Source organism: Pteropus medius, unplaced genomic scaffold (assembly GCF_902729225.1).
Source record: "Pteropus medius unplaced genomic scaffold, Ma_sr-lr_union100, whole genome shotgun sequence".
Lineage (NCBI taxonomy): Eukaryota > Metazoa > Chordata > Mammalia > Chiroptera > Pteropodidae > Pteropus > Pteropus medius.
In genome coordinates, this window is record NW_024349804.1 from 7,256,766 (window position 1) to 7,274,146 (window position 17,381).

The 17,381-nt window shown below is 44.6% G+C and overlaps 1 protein-coding gene across 1 annotated transcript in view; it reads right to left on the minus strand.

Annotated features, from left to right (window-relative positions):
- Positions 1-1,771: 1,771 nt before the first annotated feature.
- Positions 1,772-17,381, minus strand: part of BST1 (bone marrow stromal cell antigen 1) — a 24,763-nt gene continuing 9,153 nt past the window's right edge. Inside the window, exons 4-9 of the mRNA XM_039837988.1 lie at positions 16,767-16,797; positions 16,303-16,379; positions 15,863-15,955; positions 13,236-13,322; positions 10,831-10,890; positions 1,772-2,942 (exon numbers count right to left, since the gene is read on the minus strand). Coding sequence (XP_039693922.1) covers positions 2,837-2,942; positions 10,831-10,890; positions 13,236-13,322; positions 15,863-15,955; positions 16,303-16,379; positions 16,767-16,797 — 454 coding nt within the window. The 3' untranslated portion in view covers positions 1,772-2,836. The remainder of the gene's footprint in view (positions 2,943-10,830; positions 10,891-13,235; positions 13,323-15,862; positions 15,956-16,302; positions 16,380-16,766; positions 16,798-17,381) is intronic.

Below are 17,381 nucleotides of genomic sequence, written 5' to 3' on the forward strand. Positions count from 1 at the left end.
TTCTCTCTTTCTTTCTCTCTTTCTTTTTCTCTTTCTTTCTCTTTCTTTCTTCTTTCTTTTTCTTTCGTTTTGCTTGCTTGCTTTCCTTTCTTGTATAAACCTTGGTCAGATGTATTCTTTGAAGGGGGAGTAAGGCGTCCATAGCCTGATTTGGCATGCCAAAGGGTACACATGTCCAACATTTCTATAAAAAGAACATCCCAAGATTCAACCATCTATTCGAGGCTTCTCCAAAGATCAATGGGGCCTCAGCTACAAAAAGAAATCTCGGAACTGGTAATATCTCATGCTCGTCCCCACAACCTGGAAGGATTCAAGTTGCCCATGTCACTGGAGGCCTGACGCCCACCTACGGTGGTCTGGTGGTTTGGGTAGGACTATGACAGTGTCAACCCTTGGAAGGTGAGATAGAAAGCACGTTACCCCGACAGGTGGCCTTAAATGTGCCGGGGCAAGGAGGAAGGATGCAGTGCAGACACCAGGAAAGTCCAGCCTGGGAACAAGAGAGACTCTTCCTTGCGTCACAGTGCAGGGGAGAAGCAAAAACGCAAACGGTACGTGGATGACGGAGTTGCAAATCTAAGAAGACTGACGAAATGGAAAGAGGAACGAGTGAGGGTTCAGGTGGTTCTGGAACCGAACCCAGAGGCTTTTAACATGCCTGTGTCTAGTTCGGCAGAGGCCAGCGCGCCCCAGCCCTGGACTTAGTCAAATGTCTCCTCCATTTACTAGCTCCATTTTCTCATCTGCCAAATGAAGATAGTGATGGTAACTGTATGGATGATTCAATTGTTTATTTATCATCTTTAACAGGGCCTGGTTCACGGTTAGAACTCAATACTAGCCATGGTCACGACAGCGGTAAAGATGGCGATGATGGTGGAGCTGGCTTCTCTCCAGAGCATAGAACCCTGGAATAGGCTCCCTGGGGAGGGCCGACGAGCGTGTGGGTCCCACGAGAGAGGGGTAACCGTGGGAAGTGAAGAGGAACCAGGAGAGGAAGAGACAGAAGGCACAGAACCAGTCGGGAGGCCTTTGTGTCATTCCCAGTGAGACAAACTGATGCCTGCCCAGGGCGGTGTCTGGAATGGTCTCTAGATAGTCATGAGATTGAATTGTAAACACGTTATACACAGTGATCATCAGAATGTACCGTTCCCCAGCTTTACAGTGAATATTTGGTCGAGTGTCCAAGCAAGCCACGTGGAGGCACCAGCAGGAGGACCCCACCTGGAGAAGGAGAGCAGCGGGCTCAGGGAGAAAGAGCTTGATGCTCAGAGCCACACCTTTGGGGAGCAGCTCTGCTGATGGAAAAATCTCTTCCCTTCACAGATAGGCAGGCCCCACGGGATGCTGGTGCACTCCCACCGCCCACTCGCTGGCCCCCGAGGGATCAGAGTCTGAGATCGCTCGTTTCCAAACGACCCACACTGGCTTTAGGTAAGAAAAGGGGTAAAGAGAAAAGGGAAGCATCTGTGAAGAGCTTTTGGTTTTGTTTTTCTTTTCCGGAAATGTGTTGTGCTGGGGGCAAATTGCCACACATGTATGATATGTGTATGTGTGTAAATGGGTCTGTATTGCTCTTTTGCTGACTGTAAAAGTAATGCATACTCATTAGAGAAAAATTGCAAAATACAAAAAGTCGAAAGTTGAAGATAGAAATCAGTGATTAGACCACTATCCAGAAATAATTGCTCTGCCTTTTGATTTGTTACCTTTCCTTTGATTGATTTACGATGTGTAGATCATACAAACGCACATATATAATAGATCTGTTAAATTTATATTTTATTTAGACAATTGGATCATATGACAAACTGTTTTATATCCTATCTATTGCAGTTATTGTTGATGTTTTTCTGTGATTAAATGTTCTTTGGAAACATTTCATTTACATATAATGAAATTTACTCTTTGTGATGTATCTGAGTGTTGATGAATACGTAGATTTACATTACCACCACCACAGTCAAGATACAGATCCGTTCCGTCACTGCCCCCCAAATGCCCTCCCGCTGTTCCTTCTTAGTCCCTCTCCCAAGTCCTGACCCCTGGCAACTACGGATCTGTTCTCCACTCCTATAATTGTGTCATTTCCAGACTGTCACGTAGATAGAATCATACAGTATGCAGCCTTTGGATCTGGCTTCTTCCACTTAGCACAATGCACGTGTGTTTCATCCATGTTGTTGCATGTATCAAGGGCCAGCTGTGCTTTATCGCTGCCTAGTACTCTGCCGCACAGATGCACCGCTATTAGCTCATCTAGTCCCCAGGTGAGGGACATTTGGGTTGGTAAACATGACTTTTACTATTTGAATGGTATTCCATCCTGCACATCTACCAAACCATACGTAAACAGTTCTGTGTTGAGTATGACCCTGTTATACCCATGTTAAATGAACATCCTCATACATAAATCTTTGCCTTCCCAATATATATGTATACCTTCTTACAGTGTACATATATCTTAAGCTGTCAACGAATATACAGTATGCCCTGCTGGGGATCTAGAAAAATATGGAAAAAATAAAAAATACAGTTCTATTAGAACTTTCTGAAAATCTTTGATTATATAATAAACGGTGGGGTCTCAGTGCTTTGTACCATCACGAAAATAGAAAATAATAACTCACTTTAATTCTCATGCAGCAGTTTTAACTTGTCTCTCGGTTCTGAAATCCTAAGCACATATATCTTTAAAAGCCCATTTTGGGATACTGTTTTCCCAGCAGGAAAATGAAACCTTGACGCACACAGGACGAGAAAGATGACTGTGGGAGAGCTGGTCTCAGGGCCGGTGGGGGCAGGTAGGGCAGCATAGCTTAGTTTTTAGTTACATTTGAGCACCTGCAGCCAAAGCCACTAAGAGAGGAACGACAAGGCTGGCACTCTGTTCTGCGTAAAGGAAAGGGACTTCTCTTAGAGTAGATGCTGCTGCCCTGGGAATTAAAACAGAAGTAGAAAAAAATGTCAGTATTGCTATGTGACACCTGCTTTCAAAAATATACATGCACATTGCAGAAAAATTTAAATGGTATGGAAAGTTATCGAGTGAAAGCAAATGTCCCATAGTCTCTCCATTCCCACTTTCCACAGAGAATCGTCCTTGATAGTTTGAGTTGTCCTTCTGGGAATGTGATACACACACACACACACACACACACATATTCTTTACCTAAGCACAAATGAAATCTGCGACTTGCTCTCCTCACCTGACATCATGTTTTAGACATACTTCCATACCATAAGTATAGAGTTACTTCATTCTTCCTCATGGATGAATTTTTATTGCAGGGATGCACCGTAAAACTAGTCGGGTTCCCTATCAATAGACATTACATCATCAGAGTTTAACTAGTGAGGAAAAACTTGTCTCAACACCGATTGAGAACCTGGACAAAACATGGACCCTAGTGATAACGAATGGGGTCTGACCACTGGATTTTTAAAAATAAAAATTACTGATTTTTTTTAAATGAGTTAAAAGACAAATTTTAAAAATCTGTCTATTAACCAATCTGATGTTGGCTTAAAAATTTACCTTTGGCTCTCCACTAGCATCCAGGGTTCTTAAAGTTCTTTATTTGATTTGAGTACTGGTCACCCCTTTTTTGCAAAAGGAATGAATCTCCAGAGTCCATAAATCTATACTAGGGCTCCACCCGCTGGACATTTTCTGCAATTGTACTTCTGATTCAATTAATGTACCAAACTTGATTCACTCAAAATTAAGGGGTTGGGTTTTTGTTTTGTTTTGTTTTGTTTTGGCTTTTAGATAATTAATTTATACAATAATACATTTATTTTTACTTTTAAGAAAATAAATAATACAAAACTAAATACAGTAATAACGAGAGTCTCTTTTCATATTTTTCTAGTTCTCACTTCCTTCCCTACAAGTAACCACTGTTAGCAATTGGAGTTTATCTTCTCAGTCATATTTCTATCATTTACACCCATTATCGTGCACAAATAGAAACATGGTTTCATTTTTCATGTCTGGGTCCACGTTCTCTGAACCTCACTGGGAATCAAATTGCCCACCTTCCAGGCATGTGGTTGAAATGAAACGTGTTGAGACCTCCAGAGTAGGGGGTTGGAAGCCCGACACATCCAGTGTGTTCAGAAGCACCTGAGGACAGGTGAGGAGAGCCGCCCTCGTTCACTTTACACATCCTGCAGCGGAGTAGGTAAACAGGCGCGGTGCCGGAGTGGTACCACTTGCCCGTTTCAGAAACAGCAGCGTATGGTGCAATGGGTTTTGCAAAAAGGAAGTTTACATGATCTATATCCGCATAAAGTTTACAGTCTGCTCAAGGAGACGAGGCGTAAAGCCATAAAGACTTAACTTACACCGTGAGTTAGTAGGACCAGCCCTCCCATTAAATCCTCCCAATCACCCTATTCCCCGTTTTTCCACCTATGAGAGCCAGACACGAACCCAGACATGGTCTCAGTTTTTTGCAATCAAAACCTGGAATTTATGGTTATGCTGCCATTGGACACTTCTCCAGCTTTGTAGGACATAGTCATTTCTTTTGGCTGCCTAGCACCTCTATGCCTCCCCAGGGGAAAAACCAATCATTTGTTCATTCATTCATTCCTAAGTGCCCATCAGGTTGAAGGTTCTGTTCTAGGTTCTTGGGACACTTCCACCAGTGAACAAAACAGGTAAAAGTCCCTGCCTGCCTGGAGCTTGTGTTCTAACAGGTGGGAGATGGGCAATAAAGGATAAACTGAAAAAGTCAGATAATGATAAACACTATACAAAAGATTGAAAAAAAAAAAAGAGCAACACAAAGACTTTGAAGAGCCAGTTGATGGTGCAGGCAGTAATTTTTTTAAGTACTGGAGTGAAGGCAACTTCATGGAGGTGACATAGGAGCAAATACTTACAGTAGTAAGAGAGGTAGCCACATGGCCAGCTAGGGGGAGGGCTTCCAGGCAGAGGGAACGGCAAGGGAAAAGTCCCCGAGGTGGGGATGTGCCCAGCATGTTCCAGGAGGCCACCGTGGCTGAGGCTCGGTGACAGGAAGGGGCGTAAGAAAACACACCAGAGAAGCGAAGGCAGGGCAGGATACTGGCTTCTTACTCTGAGCGACATGGGAGCGACTCCAGGCCTGTGAGCACATGGGCGACATGGCTGAATTTTTCAAGGAATATTCTCTGTACTTTGTGTATGTTCGGACATGTCTCTAATAAAAAAGTAAAAATAAAAAAGCTAACTCTAATCTAAGAAAAAAGAAAGAGTCTGGAGGCATCACTCTGCCCAACTTCAAATTATATTACGAAGCGACAGTAATCAAAACGGCATGGTATTGGCAGCAAAACAGACACACAGACCAGTGGAACAGAATCGAGAGTCCAGAAGTAAACCCATATTTATACAGGCAAATAATTTTCAACGAAAAAGCAAAAAACGTACAGCGAAGAAAAGAAAGCCTCTTCAATAAATGGTGCTGGGAAAACTGGAAAGTCACCTGCAAAAGAATGAAACTAGACTGTTGTCTATCACCACACACCAAAATTAGCTCAAAGTGGATTAAGGACCTGAATATAAGACCTGAAACAATAAAATGCATAGAAGAAAATATAGGAAACTCAAGGACCTTGGACTTAAAGAGGATTTTCTGAATTTGACCTCGAAAGCAAGGGAAGTAAAAGCAAAAATAAATGAATGGGACTACATCAAACTAAAAAGCTTCTGTTCAGCAAAAGAAATCATCAACAAGGTAAAGAGACAACTGAATGGGAAAATATATTTGTAAGCAACACCTCCGATAAGGGCCTAATATCCAAAATATACAAAGAACTCATATGACTCAATAACAACAAAAAAACAAATGATTCAATCAAAAAATGGGCAGAGGACCTGAACAGACACTCCTTCCCAGAGGACATACAAATGGCCAACAAACATAAGAAAAAATGCTCAACATCGCTAGTTATTAGAGAAATGCAAATCAAAACTACAATGAGATACCATCTCGCACCTGTTAGAATGGCTATAATCAACAGGACAAGTAATAACAAATGCTGGAGAGGATGCGGAGAAAAAGGAACCCTCATACACTGCTGGTGGGACTGCAGATTGGTACAGCCACTATGGAAAACAGTATGGAGGTTCCTCAAAAAACTAAAAATTGATCTATCATATGATCCAGCAATCCCTCTACTGGGTATTTACCCCAAAGACTTAAAAAATCATATCCATAAAGATATTTGCAGATCAATGTTCATAGCAGCATTATTCACAGTGGCCAGAAGCAATCAAAGTATCCTACGATAGGTGATTGGCTAAAGAAGCTGTGGTACATATATACAATGGAATATTAGCCATAAGAAGAGGTGAAATACTGCCATTTGCAACAACATGGATGGAACTCGAGGTAATCATGCTAAGCAAAATAAGCCAGATAGAAAAAGTTGAAAATCACATGATATCACTTATATGTGGGATATAAACCTAAAAGCAACAAAGGAACAGGACAAACAGAGACTCATGGACATGGACTATAGACTAGTGGTTACTAGTGGGGTGGGGGAGAGGGGGGAGGTAAATGGGGTAAAGGGGGTCAAATATAGGGTTTAGGGGGAAGGTGAAGTGGGTAAAGGGGATCAAATATATGGTAGCTGAAGGAAACTGGACTTTCGGTGGTAAACACGCAATAGAATATACAGATGTTAAATTATAATGTACACCTGAAAATTATATAATTGCATTAACCAATGTTACCCCAATAAACTTAATTTTTAAATAATAAAAATAAAATAAAAAAATAAAAATCTAACTCTAGTAGCTGAGTTTCAAAGAGGACTGGGGCTGGTGGCAAGGTGAGGTATGGGGCAAAGTGGAAGCAGGTCTATGGCCATAATCCAGGTGACAGAGGATAGTGGCTCAGCCCAGACTGGTCACAGTAGATGACCAGATTTTTCATCAGCTTTGTAAGTCAAACCAACAGAATTTTCTGATGAGGGGTGAGAGAAGGGGAGGAGTCAAGGACGGCTCAAGGACGGCATTTGGGGATGTTTGGGAAGGCTGCGGGTAGACGAAGTTTAGGGATGTGTTAGCTCCTATTGCTGTTGTAATAAATTTAGTGACTTAAAACAACACCAATTCATCTCTTATGGTTCTGGAGGTCATAAGTAGGAAACCAGTTTCACCGAGCTAAAGTCAAGGTGTCCGTGCGGCTGGCTCCTTCGGGGAGTCTCCAGAGGGAAGAATCTGTCCTTGCCTTTTCTCTCCCTTCAAAGGGCAACACCCCGATTCCTGCTCCCATCTTCATGCTCCCGTCTCCTCCTTGCCCGCATCCGTCTCCCCCAGCCTCCTTCTTATGAGGACCCTTAGGGTTACATTTAGGGTCTACCTGGACAATCCAGGACCAACCCTCATCTCAAGATCCTTAACGTAGTCGCATCTGCAGAGTCTCTTTTGTAATATAAAATTCACTGGTTTCAGGAATTAGGACCTGGATATCTTTTGATGCCACGACTCAGCTTACTGCAGTGGGTAAATTCAATTCAGTTTGGGATGTGCTGAGTTTGAAATGTCTATTAAGCATCCAAAGGGAAACATTGAGTAGACTGCTATTCAGAGGACTTAGACTAAGGATATTCATTTTGGAGTCACCAGGATACAGATGAGATTTAAATGCATGAGACTGAATTTGAACCAGATACTCAATTTCCTATATCTGTCAACCAGATGTACAGATCTGGGTGCATCTGCGAGCACAGTGGATTCAAACAGCAAGTGCCACCCAGGGTCCATTCTAGCCACGGGGACGCCCAAGGCACCAGATTTCGGAGGCAGCAGTGGCAGAGATTCTAGAAGCATCCGGGTGTGAGCATCACAGGTACTCTCTGAGGTGTCCGTGTCCTGACAGGCTGCAGTGGGGTCTCCTCTGGGGTAGTTCTGGGTGCATTTTGGCATGGCCTCTAGCCCTGCCTCTCTGGCTCTCCCAGGAAGAGTCTGTGAGTGATCTAAAATCCTTTCATGCACCCCGTTTCTGCTGAACTACCTGGAGCTGCTGTGTGACACTTGCAATTAAGAGTTTCGACCGATGCACTTCCAACTTGAACTATGAGAACCAGAATCCTGTACCCGGCCCAGGCTCTGGGGACTCTCTCCAGTGTCCCGTCTGGAGAGGAGCTCAGTCGGTTCCACACACACTGTTTTATTCAATCTTCACGACAGACCTGTGAGGCAGTTTCCATTATTTTTAGTTTGTAGATGAGAAAACGGCCAAATCAGATCATCGGACTCCAAGTACAGTGCTCTCACCACCGCCCGAAGGGTCAGTGTCCCCAGGCTGCAGGCCAGAGAGCACAGATGTCCTCAGGGAACTGGATCAAAACTAGCCTGAAATGGCAGTTCCCAGTGAAGATGACCCGAATGGCTGGGTTAGAAGCCTGCTGTTGGTGGCAGGGGAATCGTGAAGGTCTTGGAGCTGCAGAGTTGAGATGGTGGGTTTCACTGCCAGGTGAGGACTATTCTTTACCTTCTGTGAGTGGATTCCAAAAAAAATGCGCGTCGAATTCACCGAAAATGAGCAGCAGAGCATGGGAGAGGATGTAAACTCGCCAGCCAGCCCTGGGACAGCAGCTCCGAGTCCACGTGCTGCTGATGGTGGATCTGTCATCCCCGTTCCCAGTCACGAGAGCAGGACAGCTGCCAGAGTGAATTCTGGAAACCGCACGGATTTGCTTTGGACCCGCCCCTGCTAGGTGGTCTCGGGCGAGTCCTTCGTTAGCTTCTCCGAGCCAGAGTTTCTTGACCTCTGAAGAGAGGACCACAGAGCCTACCCAAGTGGGTACAGATACAGGTTTGGCTGCTGTCGAAATGGCCCAAAGCCTCAGTGGCTTAGACAATATAGATGTTTGTTTCTCTCTCAGTAACTGTCCAGGCTGGTATGGTGGCTCCAGCCCCATCCAGGGGGACACCCAGCCTCCCTCTGTTGTGTTCCTCTGCCACACCCAGCTAGAGAAAGGTTTTTTACTCATGGGGCCTGGAAATTAGCCCCAGCTCACCTGGGGCCACACAGTGAAGTTGTGGGGAGAGCGAGCGAGCACATATAAGCCTGGGGTTCTGCTTTTATTGGGGGTCAAGGGCGGGGGGCCTAGGGTGTTAGAGGCTCACTCTTTATTGGCGAATTTAAAACATAAGAGCGGGAATTTGAAGCTGAAGGAGAGAAAAAACAAAGGGCCCGAAGGGTCAGTTACTGAAATCGACCCACGTCTCTGAAACAAAGGCGCCTCGGTGTGGGGAGGTGGCCCAGCTCTTCAGTCTGTTTATTGGAGATAGCAGATTCCTCCGCAATCGAAGCTTAGGTCTGCCTCTCACATTACAAAAAAGAAAAAGAAAAAACCAAAGGTCAGGGCTCGCTCTACATCGGTGTTGGCAAAGGAGGGAAGAAAGGGGTACCCACCATAGACTTTGGCGGGAGCAGACACTGCTGCAGCCCTTTAGAAGCATCTGGAAGTTCAAAGGACACACATCCTTTGACCCGGCAGCCCCACTGCTGGCCATCTATCCCACAGAAATACTGGCAAAAGAGCTCAAAGGGTATAATCAAGGATTATAGCTCAGGATCGTTTATGATAACAAACCAGCAACAAGCACAACCTACAGCTAAGTCAGCTTCTGATTAGAAAACGGTGATGTAATCGGCAGAGTGGCCAGCCTACAGCACACCCTGCAGCCCCTGGAGGACGGAGTCAGGAAGTGTGGACCAACTTAAAAGGATGCCCTTATACCGTTGGGTGGAAAAAGCCCACAGCAAAACCATACGTCTAGCATGATCACTTTTTGTTCAGAACGAAGGCAAATAAATAAAGGGAAAAAAAGACCAAACCAAAACCAAACAAATAAACTTACATCTGTGCCTGGTAAGATATCTGTACGCTTGAGCACTGAGGACGCATGGGAGGAGAGGGACCAAAACGTTAAAAGAAATTACTTGGAGGAAAGGGAAGTAGAGGGAAAAGAAACCCTCTTCTTCCTTGTTGATGATGGATACATATTGGGAACAATCTACATGTTCACCGTGTAATGGGTTAAATAAATCATGATACGTATATATGACGGAATGCCACGAAGCTGTTCAAAAGAACGGGGTGGCTTTATTTATAGATATGGAAATAGTACTAAAGCACAGCGTTATGTGAAAAAGAGAGCTGTAGAATCCTATGTATACCATCATTTATATGAATAGTATAAGAGAACTATGCCTCTGCGTGTGTGTGTGTGTGTGTGTGTGTGTGTGTGTGTGTGTGTGTGTGTTGTTACAGGCACAGAATATTCTAAAAGAATACGCAAGAAACCAGAAATCATTGTAACCTCTGGGGAAGGAAATTGGGTGACTAGGACCAGAGGAAGAAAGATTGTTCAATTTCTTAACCCTTTTGTAACTCTTAAACGCATCCCATGCATATATGGCCTAGCTCTTCAGTCTGTGTATTGGAGATGGCTGTCACTGAAGCGGATTCAAAAATATATATATAATTTAAAATATAATATATATATATATATATATATATATAATTTTTAAAAATATCAGGATTAAGAAATTCACTTTAAAAGGTCCCCCCGCCACCCCACTCCTAGAGTGTCTGCTGAGCAAGTCCGGCTGGAGCAGAGGGCCACATCAGGGCGGGTATGATGCTCGCCAGACCGGCACCAACCCAGCCACTCGGACTGAGAGAAGCAAGTGCAGAAGGACAGACGTCACCCCGTAGCCGGGCATTTTTCAATTCCCCATCGTCTGTCACTAGGAAGGACCGGTTATCGTGGGGAAGCAACGTGGTCCGGTTAAGATATTTACTCACGAGTTTAGGGCGCAGTCAGCGTGAGTGCTGTGGTCCACACACTTTAAGAGCTTCACCGGTCTGTAGAGTGAAAAGAAATTATATTTTAGAGATTCTTTAAATGGCTTTCATTCCTCAGACATTTATGGTGTGCCTCTACAGTCCTGGGGACAGTCTCTAACCGGGGGACAGTCTCAAAGAACAGAGTTTCTATTTTTAAAAAAAATTAGCCAGTGTTTATTATACGCTATGTATCAAGGATCGATTATGTATTTTACCTAAATTATGTCATTTATTTCTCACAACAACCACATGGAATGAGTACTATTATTATTTCCAATTCACGGTTGAGGACGTTGCCCAAGTTCTCAGAGTAGCAAGTTGTGAAGCTGAACTTGAACCCTGCAGGCTCATGCTAGAACCCGAGCATGGTTTTGCTTCAGTGTAGATGTATGAGTTTGCTTGGGAAAATCTCTTGGTAATTACTTTGGGCAGAAGGTTGGACTCAAAGCACATAGGTGACAGCTGCTGCTCAGGGACTTCGGAAGAACAGGAAATACATTGTTCACTCTGTGACATGCTATGTGACCCCTTCCTAGGACTCATCTACCTTTCAGTAAATCTACGCTACACGGCCATTCTTTATGAGAGTGGTTTGCGATTGTGTTATATCCTGCCCCCCACCCCACCCCCCCCCAAAAAAAAACGCATTGAGTTTCACTGAGTCTGGTTGAATACGGTGCTAAGCAGAAACCAACCAGGAGGCAAGAGAGGCTAAGGACAAATGAGACCTGGCCAAAATTTACAAGAATCTTGGGTAGAACTTCCAAATGCCACACCACAGAAGCCAGTGTCACCTGAGTTTTTGAGAGACAGGAGGTTCTCACTTACATCTGGCTCGGAGTTTGATTCGTTAACCTTTGTGCTCGCCCACGTTAAACCTATTATCACTTCCTCTATGCTCCCAGGAGGAGTACAAAACTCCGCTTTAACACACAAAGAGCAAGAAACGGAAGCCAGGGGAGCTGGACCAGCTTGCAAGGGAACAGCCCCGAGGCCAGCTTAGGTGGGGACAACACGGGAGCACTAAAAGCAGGCTGAGACACTGGGCCCCGTGACTTCAAAAAAGACAGCCTCAGGGGAGCTCCTGGACCAAAGGGAAGTGATTACAAATATGAAAGTTTAAGCCACAATTTTCTCCATCATTGAGCTGTTTTAGAGCAAAACTTAACTTTCTTAGGATCTACTAAAATCTGGTGCTTCGAAAAAGGAAGGGTCCTCTAGTAGAAAGAAATGCGCATGCTTCAAGGCCACACAGCACAGGGGTCAAAACTCAGGTCTGTTGTTATGTCTGTTTCTCATTCTAGCGGCTGGTTGTATGTTATGCTGAACTCGTGAAAATTCATTCTACTGGATGCTTATGGTACGTGCATTTTTCTGTACATAGGTTATATTTCCAAGAGTATTAGCTTTCTTTTGTCTTTAAAAGAGGGTGATGACGACACCAGACTTCTGAGTTTCCTGAGAGCATTCGCAATAATAGATGAGTACGATGGTCCAGCTTCAAGCTGGGGAAAAAGAGAAGAGCTCTGAGGGTTCTCATGGGGTGGCGTGAGTCAGAGAGACCCACGCTTCCAGGGGGCTTTGCTCAGATGGGTGGGTTACTCAGCCCACCAGGCTTCTGAGGAGGCAGACGGCAGCAGAGCCAGCTTCATGGTCATGGGCGCTGGACCGGACTGCAGATGTAACCTGCACCCCGCCACACCCCCAAACATTCAGGAAAGCCACCGACTCCTTGCAGGGTTGTACTCCAGCCTCTGGGGACCCAGACAGGCCCGAAGCAGGAAGCAGCAGGGTGAGAAATCCCCAGTCAAGGGCATCTTAACCGTCCTGGGCTTTGAGCCAAATTTATCTGCATTTCCAAGCATGAGGATGGCCCTCGGATGATATCTGGCTATAAGAGTATAAAGTGCCTGGCCCTCGATGTGCTCAATAAACGGTAGCTGATACTATTTTCCTATTGGCAAACAGTCAAGATGTACCCACCTGTAAGTATCTCAAACAAACGCCACCTTAGCACCTACCACTGGCAAGGACGCCACCGGCAGCATGGCACCCCAAGATGCAGGCAGCACACTTCCTCTTTGCAGGGTACTCGCCACGCTGTAACTAAGCGAGGAGGAAACTGGACATGCACAAATGATAAAGGGCTGCCCTGTCTGTCCTTTAAGCTTGTGAAAAACGGCTCTGGACAGAAGTGAGTGGGGCCAGGCAGAACCCTGGCCAGAAGGCACTCTGAGTCCCCACACCCAGCGATGACCGAGAAGGCACAGTCTGCTGGCCTTCAGAGCTGACTCCCACAAAACCCTTTCAGATCACTGCCTACCTTTGAACATACGCATCGGTTATAATAATATACCACTTACAGGTAATCATTAATACAGCTGTACTGAAAACCCATTTCCTTCAGCCTCTCTTCCAGGATTTTTACGCTTCCTTCTCCACAGGATTCCCTAAAACACAAAAACATCAAGAGAAAAATAAAAGAAGAGGATGGGAGAAGTTGTTTCTGGATGAATTCGAATTTATTTTGACCACACGCTCCTGGGGTAGTCTCCTCTCTGAAGAACTAGCTGGGAAAGTGTCTGCACCCAAAAGTAACGCTTGCTATGGGCCCACGGTGCCTCAGAGGGGGCCGCCCCAAGCACCCAACACCTAGTCCAAAGTCTGCAGGTCAAGTGCCCCGGGAGGGCTCGCGCAGGTGCACGGGCAACGTGCCACAGGGCGTGTCACGGCCCCGCCCTCCAGCACGTCCCTGTGGTCACGGGCAGGGCAGTGCCGACTGACAGCTTGTTTGACCTACAGTGTATTAAGTTATGCTTTCAGTGGCAACGAAAACTCACAAATCAAAAAATACTAGAAAGCGCAAATAAACAAAAGGAAAATAACACCTCACATCTCACATCGCTATAGAGATAACGGCTGCTAACATTTTGATGTAAATCATTCTAGGCTTTTTAAATATGTTCGGTCCCATGAGACTTTTAAAATATAACAAGGGGATTCTGCTGTCCAGTGCATTTTGTTTTCTGCTCTTGCCCATGTCTATGTATATACACATATACCTCTCTGCCATTATTTTTAATTCCTGCTTGCTCTCCCTTCCATGATCGGAACAAAATTCACAAAACCAGTGTCCTCTTGTTAAAGATCAGGATACATTCCTATATTTTAATGTCATCGACACTACAACAAACCTTGATGAAGCTTCATTTTCATATATATACCCTTAATTATTTGTCTAAATTTATTAAAATAGGTTTTCTGGCACCGAACATTTGAATGCATATAAAGCCTCTTGATAGGCGCTGCCCAACTGAACGCCATGCTGACCACCCCAAAGGGTATGAGATGTCCATTTCCCCACATCCTCATCAGCGGGGATTCTTGTCCTCCTGATGGTCATAATTAAGCGGGGAGGGGAGGTATAAAGGCAAACAGGTGGCTACGACACTGCCAGCTGCGGTTAGTAGGCATGGTATTCACACCAAAGGCAGGGCCCTGTCTCAGTGTGTGTGGAACAGGAAGGTAAACAGCATCCCCACCATCAAAGTAACAGGGAGGGAGCGCACAGGGAGGAAGCGAGTGACTGAAGGACGCCTTCCCAGAAGAAGTGGCATTCCAGACATTACGTGAGGGAAGAGGACAAGGCGTTGAGTGACGTGTTTCAGAACCTTGCCAGAAACCAGCACGGCGTCCTCCTCTGCGCCAAGCTCATTGCTCAGCAATCCTCACTGCAGAGCTTAGTCGATGGGTTATTTTACTTTTTTTTTTTAAATAAAGGTAGCTAAAGCAATGCTAAACACAATGAGATATAAACATGCTGTTTCGAACTCTCTGTCTACGTCTTTTTCTTTCCCTTAAAATCTCATTAGTTCGAGACCCCCCTTTCTCAGCTCGTGACCTGCAGCTCCACCCTGTGGGACAAATGTACAGCCCTGTGCTCTGACCCCTTTGTCATCTCTCCTGCAGGAGAAGCGACAGGCTGAGATGACATTCAATTGCAATTTCCTTGTCTCATTAAAGGCCGGTTCAAAGGACAATCTTTCTCTGATACACGTGAACATAACGAGCAAGCATAATTTCTAGACAAAGAGTAAGTTCTTACAGAAATAGAAAAATAATACACATTGTTTTTCATGCAATGGTAAGTATAATTTGTCTCTTGGAAAGAGAAATGCAGGAAAAAAATATATATATATCACTCCTTATATGGTGAGTCTTAGAGGATCCTGGGAACCTGAAATGGGGAATTTGCCAAGTTTCTTCCAGGACATACTTTCAATAACACATCCACTCATTGGGGTTGGCCATACTTGCCTCCATGCAACGTCAGTGCTCTGTAGGCCAAGGCCCAGGCTTGCCCGTGAAGGACCATCCTGGCTGCACAGCTTCAGTGTGGCTTGGCCTCGTTGGCTTGTCTCTGAACCAACTGCGTTTTAAGTTTTCATCTACAGTTTTGCCAGGAGTGCCCTTCACCAATTAGAAGGATGAGTTCAAGCTTATCTTTACATAAACTCAAGTGGTTTCTCAGAAAATATGGGTCTTAATGGTTTCCTTGGCCAGTCATCTGAGACCCAGTTGTGGACTTGATTTGCTGTCTGAGAATAAAATCCGCATTACGCGGTCTTTGGGTCATTTCGTAAAACTCCTGGCAAGAGTTTTTGGGCTTCAAATGACCAGAAAAAGAAACCGGCTTTGACCCACACAAGTGCACGAGGGACTCCCCAATCCGAAGCTGCCCAGGTCACTCAGAAAGGAACATGACTTTCCTTGGCTGAGAGGAAAATCTGGACAAAAGAGGTTTTCTCTCTGGGCTTGGGACTGGCTAGTGGCATTTCCAGTCAAGGCTCTGCCTCTCTCTGCCCACCACATTAGAAACAGAGAGGACCATTGTTTCTCCAAAAATGAAAATATAAAACAGACTTGAGCATAACACATCCATGAAAAGCATGTTTGCACAGTTACCCTCATCAATAGCACCATGACTTACACATTGGGACCCCCGATTTCATGCATAACCCAGATCTCAATTCGTGTGATTTTATCCTTCTGGAAGTAGGGAACTTCAAAATCTGCAAAAAAACTGAAAAATAGGAAAGACTTTCTTTTTTGAAAGTTCTAAAGCAATATGATACTTTTCCCATTTCATTGTAAGTTGATTTACACATTATTTTTGTTTTAAAGTTCCTGGGGGTTACTTTTTATCTTACATTTTTAGGTTACTTATTTTGTTCATGTATTCATCAGCTGTTAATGGTATATTTGTAGAGACATGTCTCTGATTTCCAGGTCATTTGACTGTTTCGCTCTACCCAAACTTAGAAAAGCAAGCATTAGGTTAGGAATTAGGATTCTCTTAAGCCTCCATTCAGGATAACTAGATAAACATTTTGGCATCTCTGTTGTATTCATTGGTGTTGGTGTTCTTACCCTTTTACGGGATAGGCTCCAGTTGGCACTGAACCATTCAGCATGACGTGGATCACCCCAGAACTATCCTTGGAATACTGTAAAAAGAAATGAGTGTTTTGAGTAAATGAAGGCATGTCCTTTTTCAGCTATGCAATGGCCGATTTTTTAATTGACAATTCTCCATACTGACAAGGGTATGATAAATTTGATATTTTATACAGCTAAAAGGGATACAAAGTGTTATATTTTGGAAAGAGAATTGCTTTGCAATATCAAAAATTCGGTAATTCCATGTCTGGGAATTTACCCTAAGAAAATAACGTGACATAGTATCAGATTCCAGCATTGCATCGGCTGGATGTTATGCTGCCGTTATAAACAACCTCGATATCGCAGTGGCTTTAAACGACTAAGTTTTACGTCATGCTCACACTACGTGTTTGCCACAGGTCCACTGGAGCTTTGCTCCATAATGCCCTCACTCTGGGACCCCGACTGATGAAGTCTCCACATCTGCAAAGTCGCTAGTTCCTGAGCAGAGCGAAGGGGAAAGTGGCACATCACAGACCAGTTCTCAAGGGCTTCCTTCCACCCGGCTCCGATCACATCTCATTGGCTAGTGCAAGTCACTCATAAATTACTTCAAGAGGCAGAGGAGTACAAAGCAGGGGCTCAGGAGGTGAGCCAGAAATACTTGGTGAATAGCGCTAAGGACCACCTGGTGTGCAGGGACAGGCACTGAAGCAGTGTGTGTGACTCATCTAAACAGCCAACAGCAAGGGAACGACCATTAAACCATGGTGCTTACAGTCTGAAATATTTACTCAGCCGTTAGTAAAGTCTACAAAAGATTCGCCACAGCACAGGAAGTGCTTACATTCAAAGGGAAATGCAAGATCAGGTGGGTGGAGCACGTGCTCTATTATGTTAAAAACATATAGGCAGAAGTCTGGGAATATCAGTCAACCCCGGAAGTTCACAAGGGGGAGATCGTCCAGAGAGGCTCCCCAATCTCCAGTTCAGGACGCTGCTGGAACGCGTAATTTCTCTGATAAAATGTTTACACTAGAGTCGGGGTGGAGGTGAGGGTGGGGGGG